A 17,805-nucleotide genomic window follows, 5' to 3' on the forward strand; every position below is an offset into this window, starting at 1 on the left:
AGGGAAGGAGGGATGGTTCTGTATCTATGCATTTATTCTTTCCGTCCTGCCCAAGACAGTCACCGAATTCAAGGCCTATGCATTAGTATTTTGCACAATTGCAGTAACTAAAACCCCAGCTAATGGCCATCACCTGGATAAATATCAAATTGCTTTTAAGCCTGTAATTTATCCAGTGTCTAGCCTGTAAGTGAGCCTGTAAGAAACAAGTGTGGTGGCCAAAATAGAAACACAGTATGAGGTTCTCACCTTACCCGTCCTTGTTAATTCTTTCAATGAATGTTTAAGATTCTGAAACCTGCTACAATAAACCAAGCATTAAGTGCCCTCCTGTGCTATTAGGAGTTTAATTATTGTGAAAACACTGGCATTTCACTGACATTGTGAAAATATTGGCATCCAAGATCCTTGTGTTATGAAACAAACAAACAGATAGGGAAATAGCAGAACTGAATTACCAGATTAGAAGAAAAAAAAATGAAGCAGAAAAGAAATAACAGAGTCTTGAACAAATATGCAATTAAACTAATAGCTAGCACTTGCTTTYGCTTTTAGTACAAGAATCTATGATAAAGGATCCTGTTAAATTTCAAAAGTCAAGCTGTTTCATTTGGGCTCATTCTGCATCAGCACTAAGTAATTTTGTAAAACCAATGTTTTATCTTAGGTACTCAATAGATTTATTTACTCTCACCTGGGGCTCTCTTTCATGTATTACATAATTGACATCTACAGATGTTGCTCTTGCTAATACTGTCATCCATTATGATTGTATGGAAAAGTACAAAATTTGATTAAATAACATGATTAATATTGCTATGGACAAGGTATAAGAAAGAACAGCAAGTTTATCTGAGTGGATAATTGAAAAGAACAATACAAAATCATCTACTTGTCAGARAAGTAAAAAAAGTTTGAATCACTCTACACTGCAGAAATACCTGTCAAGAAGGAAGGTGCCATTCTCTTACAACRCTTTCCTCAGTATAAGCTATCATCCCAGGCACTAGAATGCTATGAAGTTGGAATTCATTTTCTCTGGGCTACAATTAGATTTCTTGGAGTCTCTCCAGAACTCCTGCCAATTCAAAGTGATATGTTGCTCAAGAACTGCATCTCAAGCTATTGCAAGCGCTCCAGAATGCACACAGTATCATATATTTATCCACAGAGATATTTCTTACTTCATTAAAAACACATTAAAAAAGGAACACTTTGTTTCAGGTAGTCATACAGACACCTAAACGGAGCACCTCTGCTGTACTTCAGATAGCTCTTTGGATTTTCTTTCATTTCATAAAAGAAATTGCTTTTCAACATGCTAATGTTGAAGTTCATCAATGTAGAACTACCTTAAGATCCACCCCCATACTTCTTGGACCTCAGGCGGCAGCACGTCAAAGGACTTTCAATTTTTTTAGATACATATGTACAGTAACATCCAAACACTGACACATACAGACTGATTGGCTTAAGAAAAAAGTTTTAGTTAGTTCTCGGTAATTGCCATCAGCCAAAAGTGCATAATCTTTATGATTGTTCATATATATACCTGAAGAGAATTTGCTGAATTTGTTATATTAATTCTGAAATGACTTAGCCAAGAGGAAATAAAGTTTTGTTCATTTCTGTTAATCAACATTCTGATTTATTGTGCAAATACATATTCCTTACCAATCCTCAAATTTCCAATAAATGAAGCCTTGCAAGCAACTTCATGAGCATTAAGATTGATATTTCTCTGCAGAACTCTTTCAAAAGAGGACAGAAGAACCCAAACCAGAAGTTTAACAATCTAGCTGTTAGATATTTCATGCTCCAGACTGAGTGAACAACAGATAACTGTGCAAGTAATTTTGCTCCCATCTATTATTAATATTGCTGTTGTCTTTAAATATTGTGGAAAAAAATAATAAAAATCTCTAGTACATATCCCTGTAGATTTCCTGTAGTAAAGGGTGTAAATGTGCATCAGATTCAGTCTTCTTAATTATCTGAACAAGCTGAGCATGTTCTGTTACAAGTTGTCGGAGGTCAGCCATTTTTTGAAGAAGCTTTGGGAAGAGGAAGATGTCATCAGGATGGTTGGTTTGCAAGTGAAGTTTCAGTACGTGCACAATGCTCTCTTGCATTTTTTCAATGTGTCCTACGTTTACAAGACCAGGACGATCTGTTCTCAAAACAAACAGGAGAATATTTGTCATGTCATAATTTTATAATTATTCTTTATTGTAAGTTAGCACATTAGACATCAAAAACAACAAGAATATTCCTATCAACTTTAATCGGTTTGGGATCAGGCTTGAGGTAAATCTTCTTTAAATAATAGTAGTTTTGACCCTTTAGACCAACTGTTTTTAATGTACATGGTCATATGAGGAGAGAGTTTAGGATGCTAATASATTTTCTGCTACAAAAAGTGAGTAGAAATAGAGCCTAGGAATCTAGGTCTGTATTCTGTATATCAGGATAACAGAATTCAAGCTGCAAGGACAAGGAGGAAAGCGTTTGGCTATTTCTAGGGAGTTCTCCAAGACCAGAATCTATGCATAAGGCCAAACCAAATGGGATTTCCCTTGCTTTCCATATTGCATAAGTTATTGACAGAGAAGCTGTCAATCTTAAATATTAAAATCCTAAACACATCTGACTGGACTAAGAGAAGCTAGCATGCTAAACACTATTAAGGGTGTTTCACGCTTTCCAGATATGATCCTATTTTCAGCTACTTATGATCCCGTTGCACCTTGACTCTCTAGATCCAACATATGCTAAAGTTGTTTCTTGAAAACTTATGGTATTTTGAAGGAGAAGGATAGGGGAAAAAAGAGTGTTTTGCCTGTAAACAACTCTACTGACCTCTGAAAAATTCAAACTCACTGTAACATGCAAAAGTAATTTAAAATATGATGTGGGCTTGCTTTATAAACTAGTGCATTGAATATTTGAAAGCCTACAGATTACATCTCTCTTCTTGTTATTGCTGAAGATGCAATGAGAGCACAGGGAAGTGTTGCCCTATGTGTTTGGCAGGAAACAAAAACAGGCAGTTGCTGAAACTATTTTGATTCCTTATTTTCCTTTTCAAAGAGTTTTAAATTTAACTTTAAAAATAAATGTTCTTTACTTTTTGGAGAGAAAATATCTATCTATCTATATCTATCTATCTGTCTCTATATATAAAGATCATAATCGTCACACAGGAACTGCATCAATAGCACAGCACGGTTGTGCAGAACTTGTTGAACTTTGACACTTGCTGACTGGATCACCATGTTACAATCTGCATATGCCTCTAAAAACAGAGCAGAAAAGGCCTATTGAGTCATACTAACAATCTTATTACATAGTATTTTTCTGCCCATGCCACAGATAAAAGTGGCTTCCTACCCAGATTGTTTCCTACCYAGTCCTAAATCTCCAAAACAAACAGAAAAATAATCAAACCCCATAACACTCTTCATGTCCTACTTTTAAAAACACGTAGCACCCTGGGGGAGGCTAAGCAGCAGGGCCATGCATGCATACAGTTCTGCAATGCAAAATAGAGATTCAGGACCATAACAGGGATGCAGTATCTTCTGTGAAACACGCTAAAAAGGAATTGCCGTTGTTAGAGGTAGAACTAAATCTTTGGAATTCCATCAAGTGCAAGGCATAAATAAATTTTTCCTTTGAAATGATTAATACAGGTGAAGAAAATCTTAACAGATACTACCTAAAGAATATGTATTGCTTACCTCCACAGCAAATGATAGCAGCCACAAAAAGGGATATATCGCTATCGTCCAACTCCAGTGCATTGAATTTCATTGCAAAATCAAATTTTGGCTCCATTATATCACAGAACGGCTTCCTTAGGCTTTTCAGGAACTCCCGGGTTATAAAACCGTTTCCATAGGCTACCAGCATCCCATCCTTGTTCATTACAGAAGCTAACATGGCAAATATGGCTTCATAAACTCCGTATTTTAACAATGTCACTTGATCATTCAAGTCAAGATTGGAGAAGCCAGGGATGGATTTGGCAAACTCGGTAAGTTCCGTGACAGTCTCTACAGAGGTGCACTGGCAGCAATGGAAGATTCGAACTTCGGCTTCCTTATTCTGAATTCCATTGGCTACCAGTTTTGCCACCAGCGTCTTCTCTGCCATACACAAGGTATCCATGTCATGGATAACGAATGGCTGCAGAGCAGAAAGAAAACAACCCTTGAATTATTTCATATTTCTGCACCAGGCGTAACCGGGTTTTAGAGAACTGTCAAGAGACTTCTCTGCAAACAACAGTGCAAATAAGAAAATGTAAATACACATGACTACCTTTTACATAGTTATTTTAGCTGGTCAGTAGCTGCAGTGATGATCCAGCAGCACAGGGTTTATTACTGTATTTATGATCCCAGACAAAGTTCCAGAAGGTTCTCAAAAAATTTGTATTACCTTCTCCAGAAGCTCACATTATGCTACCTGCTTTCCTATCAATTATTAATTCAATAGTTAATCAATTAATCAATCAGTTAATAAATGAATCAATAGTTAATTCAGGAGAATTAACTAACTTGATGCCTATCATGGTGCTTTAGTGAAATATCCTATCATGGTGCTTTAGTGAAATATCTTCCTCTAACTATATGACATTTAAATATAGGCACTGATTTAAATATAGGACAGAATACTGACACACTATGATGCCTCTATTATTCTTGCACTTTATTGTAAAATAATCATAAAGTATATTCCAGCTACTCTGCTCATTTCATTATATGGAAAATAGGTATTGCCCAGAATTTAGGAGCCAAATTTAAACATGCCACCTCATCATTAGGAAAAACAATCTGTTACAACATGCTAGTTTTAATCATTGATTGCTTTTCACTTGCAAATTCATTAACAAATATGCAGACCACTATTCTCTGGTCAACCAGATGACTAATCTTAAAACCAGTACCTTAAATTAAAAAATTAAAATCTAATGATACAAAACCTCAGCATTGTAGAATCCCAACAGATATTGTTACTTACAACTACGTCATGTAATAACAAGCTTGTAAAGAATTGAATGCAGATTACTTGGTAAGGTGTTAAAGCATCATAAGTACCATAGGTCTATATATGCTTGTAACCTCTCAGAACTCACACTTAAAAAATAAAGCCTCTCATTAATCTAGTAAGAGAGATGGGAACTAGAACTATTCATATTTCTCTTTTAAGGTAAAAATTTGTATGCTTGGCTACCCTGAAGGTATAATATAGTATCTCATCTTCCATTATTTAGAAAACATCTTGCTTACAAATTTCATAACATCCCACATTTTTTATTCTGGTAAATGTAAAATCTTCTCCGCCTCCACATGCATCTTTTATGAAGCTGCATCTCTTATTTTATCACTGTTTTTATCTTCTATATATTAATATAAATCATAACAGAATTTTTTAAAATTACACCTGAGAATAAAACAAGTCAGACTTTACATTGGTTATGCTATCTCATGTGCTACGAAACAAAAAAGTAGTTGACTACACTAGGCAGCCCAAACTCCTCAGTGGCTATTGATGACTTTTTTTTTTTTTTTTTTTAACCATATTCAATCATTTATAGGAAGTTTAAGCCAGATTGTCAAAATTGTTTGGCTCAGAGTTAAATTTCAAAAATGTTGTACAACTCATGAGTAAATATTACAAAACTACTTATTAATCAGTAATGATCCAAGAACCTAAAGTAAAAATTCACAGAGGGCATCCACTATTTGGTCCTTATCCACTATTAAGAGCTTAGCTAAATTATCCTGTAAGAAAAAATAAACAAAAAAAAAAAAGAAACCCACTCTGCAATTTATATGTTTTCTTAACCTTGTTTGCTTCTCCCTTTCAAAGTAACCACAGAGTTACGACCCAGAAGGCCAGGTGAAGAAGTAGTCAGAACTCTACRTGAGTTTACACAAAGTGTTACAAACTTTTGAGTTCTCTTTCCACTCTTACCATTGCTTTTATTGTGCTTAAAACCACTGTAAAACAAAGCTCTCCTGTATATCCTTATATACAGAGATAGCAATATTTATCCTGATATTTGTGGGAGAAGAGTATTATAAAATTCCATCGCCCAAGAAGAGGGATTCATATTAATACACCACTTTCTAAGTTTTTTTTTGATTAAATGATTTTCTTATGCTTCCCTCTATATTATAAATCAAGTCTATGAGCTTACATTGGATTATAACCAATAGTTTATTCATCTGATTTTTCCCAAAGCTTCTTACTCTGATGCTGTCTTTTTTTGTTGCTGTTGTTGTTTTGGTTTTGTTTTTCTTGCGTATTTTACATCTCTATTAATRTGGTAACATCTAAAAGATTAGCTTAAGTGCTGAACAACGTTCTACATTTCCTTGGGTATGTGCCAATTTTAAAGAAAGTTACAGGAGGACTACTTACTGGATTGTTATTAGTCTTCCCAGCAAGAATGACTCTGGCTTTAACCTTGTTCATATTGAAGTTTTTCAGGTAGGCATCATGAATTCTTTTGGCAAGTGATTTAAGATCTGCCATTTCTGAATCTTCTACATAATTTTCACCTGTTAGAATTTCTGCTTTTAACTTTGCCTTCTCAGACCTTGGCATTCGTCCAAAACGTATTGCTGATGGGGAAGACATAATTGTAAAGAAAAAAAAAACACAAGTTAGACAAAATGTATGCCTTTTTCCATTGCTGATTAGAKCAATAAGCTTATCTACAAAGACAGAAGTAGAATATTTATAGAATTTTTATTATCATAAATTTACAAATGAAATAATTTCATTGTTTCCAACAGAATCAGTGACCAGTTACCAAGTCAGAATGCTACACTGAAGGTAATCAAAGCATTTCAAAACACAAACTGGTATCTGTCCTGATCAGGAATACATGCCCTCTCCCTTCTACGCAGGATACGTAGTTGGATTTTTCCCCTCCTTAGTACACTCTGCATCTAAACTCCCCAACATGAAACTCAGCAACACCTACCAGAACTCTAACAGCAACTGAGTGAAGTTATGTGAGGAGCCTGACTGCCTGTACGTATGTGCTGGCTGGAGATCTGCCCAGGCAGTGCCCTGTTCAGAAACACTGCACAGAGATGGGCCCCAGTTCTACTCCTCATTCTGAACCTACTGGGGCATTCAGTTTTGAACACATTGGCGATCCAGTTCAACATGCCTGTACAGCCTCCTGAAAGCAAAATAGTCCCCAGATCTATGCTCAGATCGCTAGGTTATAGCCCAAAACTCCTTCTCCTAGACTCAATATTTTACAATTCTCTGTAGAGAGACTGGTCCAGATGAGAGCAGGCTTTGATTAAACAATCTAGAAGCGAGGACGTTCTCTTTGAAGGAAGGAGATGCAAGTTTGCAATGCATGTGAGGGTCTCCCATTTCTTGTATAGGTGCTCTTACACATTTCACTGATAAAAGGTACTTCCATAATCTTCAGTTTCATCTTAACACTAAATTAACTCATTTTACAAGCAGCCTTATCCTCCAACGCGATGTAGAGTTTGGAAACAGCCAATATAGCTAGTAACTCTTGACTTGTTTCCATAACTAATCAGTTGAATGATGGACCTCCATGCTTTGAGCAATTCAAACCATGTTCATACAATTAGCACTTCATGGACCCAAGGGATTTTTCTCCTGACATAAGGAGCTCACTCTAGGCGTGATGCGAAATGCAGTTTTGGAATGCAGTGGGAGGCCTCTCTAACACGGGAGGACTGTACTGAATTGGGCCATGGATCTACTGGAAGACTGAAACTTCTAGTTTTAATGTCATGGTGTCACAGCTATAGATTTACTTCTGAGTATTCCTCAGAAGTACTACCCACAAGTCAGTGTTCTTCTCCTTTCACTGTCACCTTCCTAGATGTTTACTCCCCCTTTCTCTTGGAGCACAGACACATATCTTTTTAGTAGGCTAAAATAACTTCAGCTGAACACCAGTCCCAACCAACACCATGCATACTAGCATAGCTCTCTACTATACACTTGCCCCTGAGATATCACTCTGTTGCTGCACAGTCTTTCCAAGTCTGCCACTTAAGAAAAGCTTTTACTAACCAAAATTATAAAACATCTCCCAGTGGGGCATAATCATAATCTCTTTAAAAACTGGTTGAAGTGGTCTTGTAAGCCACGAGTGTAGGAGTTCTATGCTCAATTGTTAACCAACTTGAAAATGTTATTGTTTTATCTAAATGCGCTTAATTATTACAGGCAACCTACCAGACTCCTGTTCCAGAGTCAGCAGAGACCTTCCCTTCCCCCATAGCCCCTAAACCATCTGCTCTTACACTGCAACCTGCAGCATAACAAAGTCCAGCATCCCGCAGATTTCTAGTCTGCGTTATTCCCTCCCTCCATGAGCTCTTTCTCCTCCTACTCCTGGAATCTGTTTCTATGGGACCAATAGAGCCAAAGCTCTGGCTAGAGGCACCTAATGAACATTCATATGGACAAACAATTGACACAATTGTGTAGATACTTCTGTGTTCACAGAAGTACATTTGGCAGCTGTGTCAACTGGATTAGCTAGCCATTGGTGAAATTGGTTCATCGCCACTCCATATCATAACAACTTGATGTTCAAATCATATCAGTAAGCTTCTTCCAGAAGCAGATCCTGGATAGGAACACACAAATGATAAGGGCACTCTTACCTACCATTATGTGACATTCCAACTGAAAGGCACTTTTGAAATCGACAGTATTGGCACTTATTACGATTTTTTTTCTGAATTTTGCAGTTGCGATCACATTTATCATAGATGAGTTTTAATCGAATTGTTCTTCTAAAAAAACCCTATAAGAAGTTCAAGAAAACAACATGTAATGTTAAAGAACATTAACTACTGAATTTTAATTGCACAGTGTTCTTTTGTTTTGATCTCCTTTTATTGCTTATTGCTGTAACCAGGAAAACAATAGGCGAAGCATAATCTGCTCAAAGGTAAAAATCCAGCCTACACAGAGAAATGGTGTATCTGAATGCATGTACAGAATCAAAGAAAAAGAAAGAAAGTACAGAAAGAGGGAGTAAATCTAAGCCTTCTTTCTTGGGAAAGACAGACAAGAGTCTGTACCTGCAAAGTTAGTCTTAAAGACTAAGCAAAGCAGTCATGTCTTGCTTTTGAATGCATTCTCTCAGCCCATTTTCAGACACAATCTTAGTCTTTCATATGTGTRAGCCACAAATGCACAGATTTTTCACATTTTTAATCCATCCAGCAAATGTATGCAGTGTGACAACATAATAGAGCATACAGAAAAATCCAAGGTTCCAAAAAGCCCTGAGCATTACAAAAAAAGGCAACAAATCTTGCATGGCATCTTGATACTGCAGTGTAGCGCTAGGCTTATACTACAAAAGAGTGGCAGTGTTATCAAAACTAAAAACATTGTATCATCTTGCCCTACACGACATTAGGACATAGTTTCGGATATCATTTAGATGGTGGGGCTTTAGGACCATATCTGATTTTCAAATGTCTCTTACATCAAGACTGGTATAAGTTTCTGTATTTGTTTCTAGCATTATTCTGTAAAATTTGTATTTGCCTTGTCATCACCTGACCCAGATTTCATGGTGAACATGACAACAAAAAGTGTCTAAGTCTGTGTGTGTTTATATTATATTATATTATATTATATTATATTATATTATATTATATTATATTATATTATATTATATTATACATGTGTATGTATATATTACATATATATGTGTATACATACGTGTGTGTGTATATATATACGCATACATACACACACACACACATATGTGTGTGTGTGTGTGTGTATATATATATATATAAAAAACACACAACAACTTTCACTCACCCTACATTAGAATTTGAGCATGGAGGAAAGAAATGTAAAATAAAAACTTCAGAACAATAATATAATTTCTGGGTAACATCATATATTGGTATATATATTATTGATAATATGAATTTCCTCAGAAATATGCATTCACTCAAAAAATACAAGAGGTAGAATACTAAATGATTCAGGCAGAATGTGGTGGAGATGAGAAATGCAGGATTTGTTGCTGTATTAATGGAAATGTAAAAAATTCGCATGCTTCTCACAGCTATACTTGCAACACAAATAAAACACTAGTGGAGCAAGTAGGCTTTGGGTTTTGGTCATAGTTCAGTGTTTTAAGTTGTTTTATTGTTTAACTAGATTTTTTCAGAAAAGCAGCATTAAAATTGTGAATTGCCTCTGCTTGATGAAGGTCTGGTATCAAATTATGGATCTAAACAAATTATTTCTCAATTATTTCACATATATGCTTATTACTTCAATAATTTAAATGATTAGAATTATATTAATTAAATATTTATGAAAGAAATGTTCATATAGCTCTGCAAGTAACGCAACATGACTTAGGCTCTTAAAAAGAAAATTACCACTGTACCTTACAACCTTCACAAGCATGTACTCCGTAATGGTAGCCTGAGGCTTTATCCCCACAAATTCTACATTCAATGTTTAATGCTCCACTGGGTGATTCATCTATGCTACTTGGAGCTGTGGCAAAATTAATGGATGAAGGACTGGATGCTGGTGAAAGGGTGTCTAAAAGAAAAAGGAACACTTCATAAATACTACGCTAACAACATTGGTACCATTTCTATACTAAATCCACCCCAGAATTTCTATTTAAAAAATAACCAAGCATTAATAATCATTAAGTGAACTAATAATTTGACAATGATGTGTTTGAAAAAATATTTCTTATTTATACTCACAGWGCAAACAAATATAAAATATATGGTGTACATTGCTAATTCTGGTGATATGTACAACATGTACAAACAGACAAAATAAAACGTGACTGAAGTCACTGATAAGAAGCAGAAGAGTGATAATGGTTCTTCAATAATTATATTACTACTCTTTGCACAACATAAGAAAAATATTCCTTTTTTATTTTAAACTTTTCATTGAAACTTCATTTTTTCAATATGATGGGAAGACTTTTTAATCCTATAATTTACAATAAATGAACAAAAGGTACTGAAATTATTTTTARTTTAAATCAAGAAAGCTTTCTTAACTATAAAAATGAACATACACTATGTTCACTATGCACTACGCTCACTATTTCAAGAATAGCTCAACAGTTGAAATTGAAACCCAATACTCAACATGCATCTGTTGCTCCAGACAAATAGTGGAAAAATACACAAAAGAAAACAAAACAAAACCCCCACCATCAAGTTTGTATTACAAAATCTATTCCAGCTGTTGCTCGCTCCTTCCAAAAGAGTTACTAGAAGTTCATCATACCATTACATCCTCCATCTCTCATGTTTAGCTTTCAGAATCAAATCAATGCCTACGGTATGATAAGCAACGTATTCCTAGCTCAACTTTGAGCTGGCCCACACTTGAAAATACACTTATAAGACCCACTGACTTCAGAAGACCTATTTATGGGTTTAAAGGTTGCCTTAAAGTTAAGCATAAAAAGGAGCTATAGAATTTCTCTTTCTAAACAAGATATATTTTCTCAAGGACCCAAAATGGTAATTCTTCATAACCAGGAAGAGACTACACAGTTATTAAATGGTAGGTAAGTTTCTGCTTTTAAGATAACTTAGCAATGGAAGTCTTGCTAAGGTATTTTACCTTTTGAGTATATTAGGAAAAAAAAAAATAGTTGTACAATGATCTACGCTGTCCAGACATTTAGACATCTTGCTATCAGATGAATATGTTACAAAATGAGCACATCCCAGTTTAAATTATTTCAATTAATATTTCCACTTTGCTTGAAGAAAATATTTGTTGAGGCCAAAATTTCTTTTATCTTACATCTCACAACTTGCACCACACAACATTAGCAAATTAATGGGTGTGTTCTTTTAACAGAAAGATTAAGAAACACTCATGAATGTAGGTCAGCAAGTATTATTTTGGAAAAAAACCTGGCGTAGAACTCAAAGTCTACATTGCCAGCACTGCTAAGCCCACAGGCATCAGAATAACCAAGAAACAGCACAAATACTGGGATTTTTTTTTAACTATGATTTTTATTTCTTTTCATTTGACTTGTCAAATTTGTTCACATTTTCCACCTTCCCTGCAATGAAAACGAGAACTTTTTCCAAGGGACACTGAATACTCAAAGTAAGAATGTAACACTAGAAACTGATCCAAGTATCACAAGACTTATATACACAAATAACATAAATCTCATAACTTAAAAAGCCATTATCAACYGAGTTCATCTAAAATTTCCCTGAATAAGGCCTATCTCTGGGTTCGGGAAAGATTTCCATGAGAGAGGGACCCAAACCATATTTTTACAACCATTTCTTTGGACAACAGTGCCAAAATGCTCCTCTCCCCCTCCCTTCAAAGCTCACACGGTTCATTCCAACCGCTGTAATCCAGGGCATTCCTCGACTGTGTCAGTGCAGTTTCTGTGAGGTATAAACCTARAAACTGATTTATAGTGTTTGAAAAAGGAAAAAAAAAAAAAGAAAAGCATCTGAAAAATAAATCACAAACTGCTTACACTGTCTCTATTGCTGAAAGGTTTGTAAAACAGCAGTTTCAGTGAGAGACTGACATTATTGCAGTGTCCCATAACTTTTCAACAAATTCCATTGAAATCCTTCACACAAAATCTCACACAGTCAAAGATCTTTGGGCTACTGACCATGTAAAGTATTAGCAATCCCAGATGAGTTGCTTTAACCATGGTAGAAGCTATTAGTTGAATAATGCTGCTCTCAAGAAGGRGGGGAAATCAGCAGATTAAAAGCATCAGTACCTTATCATGTACTAGAAATCTAGGTGGTACTTTTAAGGGTTAGATTAGAAATAAAATTTTGAAGTACATTTCAAACACATGGTCTGAAGAAATTTAAAGACCATAGAGTAGTTTTAATTGTAATATTGCAATATATATATATAGAAATATATATGTATATCATTTTCTTTGCTAGCAGGTTTTAAGAGTTATTTTGAAAATGGATTGATACTAATGATACAATTTTAAAATTGTCATTAAAATTGTCATTAAAATTGTCATTACAATTTTAAAAATGTCATTATGTCATTACACATATCAATCATTTTTCAGGAATTTTGCCTTATAAATTAACTCTAGCCTTAAATGTTGTAAGGCTAAGCTATAATCAAGTCATTGTAATGTCATTTATTCATAAACAGCAATTACTWTTTTTTTTTTCTGACATATATATGTATAAAGCATTTTTACATACTCAAATTCTTACCTGTTATAACTGATCCATCAGATCCTGGACCATTTCCCAATGATTGGAACTCTGTTAAACTTAGAGCTCCAGAGCTATCATCGCCCAGAGACTGAGAGATGTCTTGAATGTTCTCCATATCTTGTAGGAACTCTCCAGATAAAGGGCTGCCTATATCATCCTCCTCCAATGAAGTAAGTAGATAGAGCTGGTTTTCAGTGTCCACCATTTTGGTCAAGCAGAGCTTTTTTACACTGGTGAAAGAAATAAAACAAAATCCTGTCCTTAAAATATCATAATTAATTTCAAATTTGTTACATTTGCATCAGTTACTTCATATCAAATAAGTGACTGCTAAACTGAAAGTAAAATACTACGCAAAATTCTGTTCTAGAAACTTTAAAAACATAATTCACTGACAGAGTAGAAAAAAAGATGTCCACAAAATATTTCACTGTGAAGAAAAGCTATGACAAAATTAATTCGCAAGTTCTCTCCTCTACTGTTCAAAGTGATAAAATGTTTCTACAGCACACTTTCTATTATACACTTCCCACCAAAATTGATAGAAAATACAACAAATTCATAACAAATATGAACATACATACATACTTTACAAGTATTTCTCACATTATCTGAGGTAAAATAGGGCTTAACAAGGTTAAATATATGGATTTTCTCCTATTTTCAATTTGTCCAAAAGGTCTTATGACACTACAGAAGACAAAACGCTGCCTTAAACTATAATCCTTATGAAAACGGGCCAAACAAAAGCTTCTTGACCTATTCAGACTGCACTTTCAACATGAGTGTTCAATTGCATGCAATTTAATGGAGCTGTACTTCTTAGAGTTAGTTTTATTACCTACAAAAAAATTCATTTTTAACATTATTCTCAAAATAAGCCACCAGTGTTATCAACTTTAAATAGAGGCACAGATTCATTAGAAAGTATATATCCTAATTCACAAATTTTATTTTTGTTGACTCATCCTTCTTTGCATTGGTCAAGTTATTCAAAATATGCAAATTGGATCTGTCAAATTCAAGTTGGAACCATGTCTGATGAGTAGAACAAAACAAATAATACAGTATATAAGAGTTCAAGAAATTATTTCAGTTTTATGTGTCAATTTATCTTTCTGTGAAAGATAACACATCTGATAATTGCACTCAGGTTCACAGAAGAAAAAAAAGTTCTTACTGAAATAGTGTCTGGTTAGATTCGTTTTCCTGTAGCTCAGGAAAAGACTGTTAAGAGTGTTTAGCTTGTAGCACCTTTTTTTTCCCCCCAACTCAATACTATTGCATAGCAAAGATACAGATTTTTCTCCAGGGTAATGACGTAGCTTACACCCGAAATAACAGAACTAAAGGATTAGCAGACAAAAATACACAGCAAAACCCAGTTTCTGCTCATTTTATTTAGTTCTCACACTGAAATGAAATTCTTTATGAAACACTAAAGAATACAAGATCTGTCCAAAGCAGCTGAGAGGGCCAAGTTTTTAGAAGTTTTTTTCATTGTACTTGGACTATTAAAACTAAGCCAAAGAATATGAACCATTCTGAAGACAGAAAACTGAAAGGAACACGCTACAAGAATCACATTTCTAAGTATCTGATGTTAGAAACAAGATAGAATTCCACTCTCCCTTATTGAGTAGGAAAAGACTGATATTGTCAGTGGTTTTTACTGTTTTATTACCACATACTACAGGCCACATCTAGAGACTGTGTCCAGTTCTGGGCTCCCCAGGACAAGAGGGATGCGGAGCTGCTGGAGAGAGTCCAGCGCAGGGCTAYGAGGATGATCAGGGGCCTGGAACATCTGCCCTGTGAGCAAAGGCTGAGGGAGCTGGGCCTGTTCAGCCTGGAGAAGAGAAGGCTGAGGGGGRACCTGATCAGTGTCTATAGATACCTCAAGGGAGGCAGYGAGGAGGAGGRGGCRGCCTCTTTTCAGTGGTGGCCAGCGATAGGACTWGAGGAAACGGCCACAAATGGAAGCATCAAAAGTTCCACAGGAACTTTAGGAAAAATTTCTTGACAGTGAGGGTGACAGAGCCCTGGCACAGGCTGCCCAGAGAGGTTGTGGAGTCTCCTTCTCTGGAGATCTTCCAAACCTGCTTGGACGCAGCCCTGTGCCACGTGCTCTGGGTGACCCTGTGTGTGCGCAGGGGGGTTGGACTCGATGACCTCTGAGGTCCCTTCCAACCTTAAGGATTCTATGTTCTATGATACAGAGATCTTGAGTAGCCACTTCTTTGCCTGATTTCTCAGAAACAGGCTAGTTGTAACCAAAACCGGGAAAGATCATTTGACTATACAGAAGGCATTCTTAGAAAAAAAATTCTCCCAATTATCTCTTTTTGCAAAATTCATTTTATTTCAACTGTTGTCGGGTTGAGTGAAGAAGTACAAACGAATATTGATATAACAATAGTATATCTGTTTTGAGTCAGTATCTTGTAGTTGCATCATTTTAAAAAATGCCAAACCATGGGCAAAGTAAAAGTGTCCAATGAAAATATGTTCTGTAGCACATGCTGCAGCAAATAATGCCAAGGAAACTAAGAAAGGTAACTTACTCATGATTGGGAACACCAGTTACAGACAACATGCCATTATTGATGTGTCACATTTCCTCTTACACAGCTTGGCTCTATTTGAAAGACAACAATAAAATTAAACTATCMATTCTGATATACCGAGTATTAACGGTGACATTGCATAAAAGAGTGGCAGCACCTTTCAGCAATCTGAAGGTTTTCAAGTGCATCTCAATGTCTTTTTGAAGGGATGGTTTGAAAAGACGGTGAAGCTGCTGTATTTTAGCAAAGTTGATTCCAATTGTCCTTGTCGTTCAAAGTTCAATAGCTAACCCACCTCCAGGAACCACCTTTCTTTCTCACACAAATCCTACTGACTTGTGACCTACCAAAATATTAAAAGTATCAAATATAGATATTTCTTAAGACTGACAGAAGACATTAATTTTAAAAGATGATTGTAGCTTTCACGATCACAGTTACTGAATAAGAAAAAATATCAGAAATAATATGAATGTGGTCTCTACAACAACCCCAATGTTTTAGGAATGGATAGTCATACATTACACAATTTATCAAACTGCAAATTACCTTACAAAGATTTTATTGTTAAACTATCCGCATATATTCAGAACAATGATTCCAATCTCATAAAGACCAAAGATGCAGACTAATTTTGCAGAAGTGGAGTGCATTCAAAAAATTTCACACACACACACACAAAAAAAAAAAAAAAAAAAAAAAAAAAAAAGATGTAGGGGAGGAAAGAAACAATTCAAGTCCCAGATTAACATCATCTGCTGTCCTCTGCTAATGCTTTCAGCCTTGGATATCGTTGTACAATTTGTCTGTTGAGACATTAGGAACCAGCTCATTAACACCTAAAACTAACTGTATTGTTTGTTGCTTATTGTTAGTTATTGAACAGAGTCCAAAGAGGGGGGCTTCCATCATTGCATTAGGCACTTCTCCCTCCTTCCGTCCCCAAGACGGACAAAACATTAGCATCATTATTCTATTTAGAGAAATGCTTTCTATGCATTTCATTTGTAAAAAGCAAAGTTAAATTACTATCCCCATGATGTGGCTATTTGTGATAAGGGAAAGGTAACAAAAGGTTTTTTTTGCAACAGCAGCTGAGAAAAACAGCAACTGTTCTCTGGCAACTCCAAAGGAGTCTAAAAAATTTGTCTAGCCAAGGAGTCATCAACAAGAAAGGAAGAAAAGAATGACCAAGAATATGACCAGCACTGTTCTTGCAAGGGTGTTGCACAAAGCTTAGAAAGTTGGTCTTAGTAAGTTGGTCATGGCGCAGAAATACTATACTGCTCCACACACACGTAGGAAGATACTCTGTCCGAGCTTGGCAGCTAGGGCAGTTCCAGAAGGCACTAGGCTCCTTGTAGCCAAATGCTACTTGAAGTTCTCTAYTGAACGATACACATCTCTGTAAGCATTATTTCTTAGTCCAACACAAATAATGTTTAAAAGACTAACTTCACTTTAAATAAGATAATTATTTGACAAGAAAGCAAAGAAAAAGCTTGATATCTGAACTCTGGACATGGCCACAAGTTTTGTTTCAGTACATGTCCCTTACTATCCAAATTGCATAATTTTTCATATTATTTACAGTAAATATTTAAAACCGACCATTCTTTGTAGCTAAACTTACATAAGGTTAGTGAAGTTAGCTAGCGAAATGTAAGTGAAATGCTTATTCTTTTAACTATAAAATTACAATCCATCTGTACTTTCAAACTGTACCAGTTAATTACAGTTGTTTAATCTTTATGGCTCATGTCAATGGTTAACTAGCTAAATTAGCAAGAAGAGCGATTCAATGGTCATTTTCTGAAGACTATCACAACATGGATACCATTTTTTTTTTCCATTATTAAACAAGTCACAATACCTTTGCCTTTATTTTAATTTCCTGTTTTTTCAGAAGCACAGAAAACCTTAAACTAAAAATAAACCAGAAAAAAAAAAAA

At 35.4% G+C, this 17,805-nt stretch overlaps 1 protein-coding gene across 2 annotated transcripts in view; it reads right to left on the minus strand.

Moving 5' to 3' along the window:
* The window catches only part of PPARA (peroxisome proliferator activated receptor alpha), a 32,085-nt gene continuing 14,280 nt past the window's right edge, over positions 1–17,805 (minus strand). Inside the window, exons 3-8 of one of the 2 annotated variants that reach the window (XM_026050349.1) lie at positions 13,284–13,516; positions 10,451–10,611; positions 8,692–8,830; positions 6,433–6,635; positions 3,741–4,188; positions 1–2,170 (exon numbers count right to left, since the gene is read on the minus strand). In XM_026050349.1, the coding sequence (XP_025906134.1) occupies positions 1,923–2,170; positions 3,741–4,188; positions 6,433–6,635; positions 8,692–8,830; positions 10,451–10,611; positions 13,284–13,491 (1,407 nt within the window). In that variant the 5' untranslated portion in view covers positions 13,492–13,516 and the 3' untranslated portion in view covers positions 1–1,922. Of the gene's footprint in view, positions 2,171–3,740; positions 4,189–6,432; positions 6,636–8,687; positions 8,831–10,450; positions 10,612–13,283; positions 13,517–17,805 lie in introns of those variants that run through there. The other variant, XM_026050350.1, reaches the window with a different exon arrangement.

Source organism: Nothoprocta perdicaria, unplaced genomic scaffold (genome assembly GCF_003342845.1).
Source record: "Nothoprocta perdicaria isolate Ctin4 unplaced genomic scaffold, notPer1 scaffold_68, whole genome shotgun sequence".
Lineage (NCBI taxonomy): Eukaryota > Metazoa > Chordata > Aves > Tinamiformes > Tinamidae > Nothoprocta > Nothoprocta perdicaria.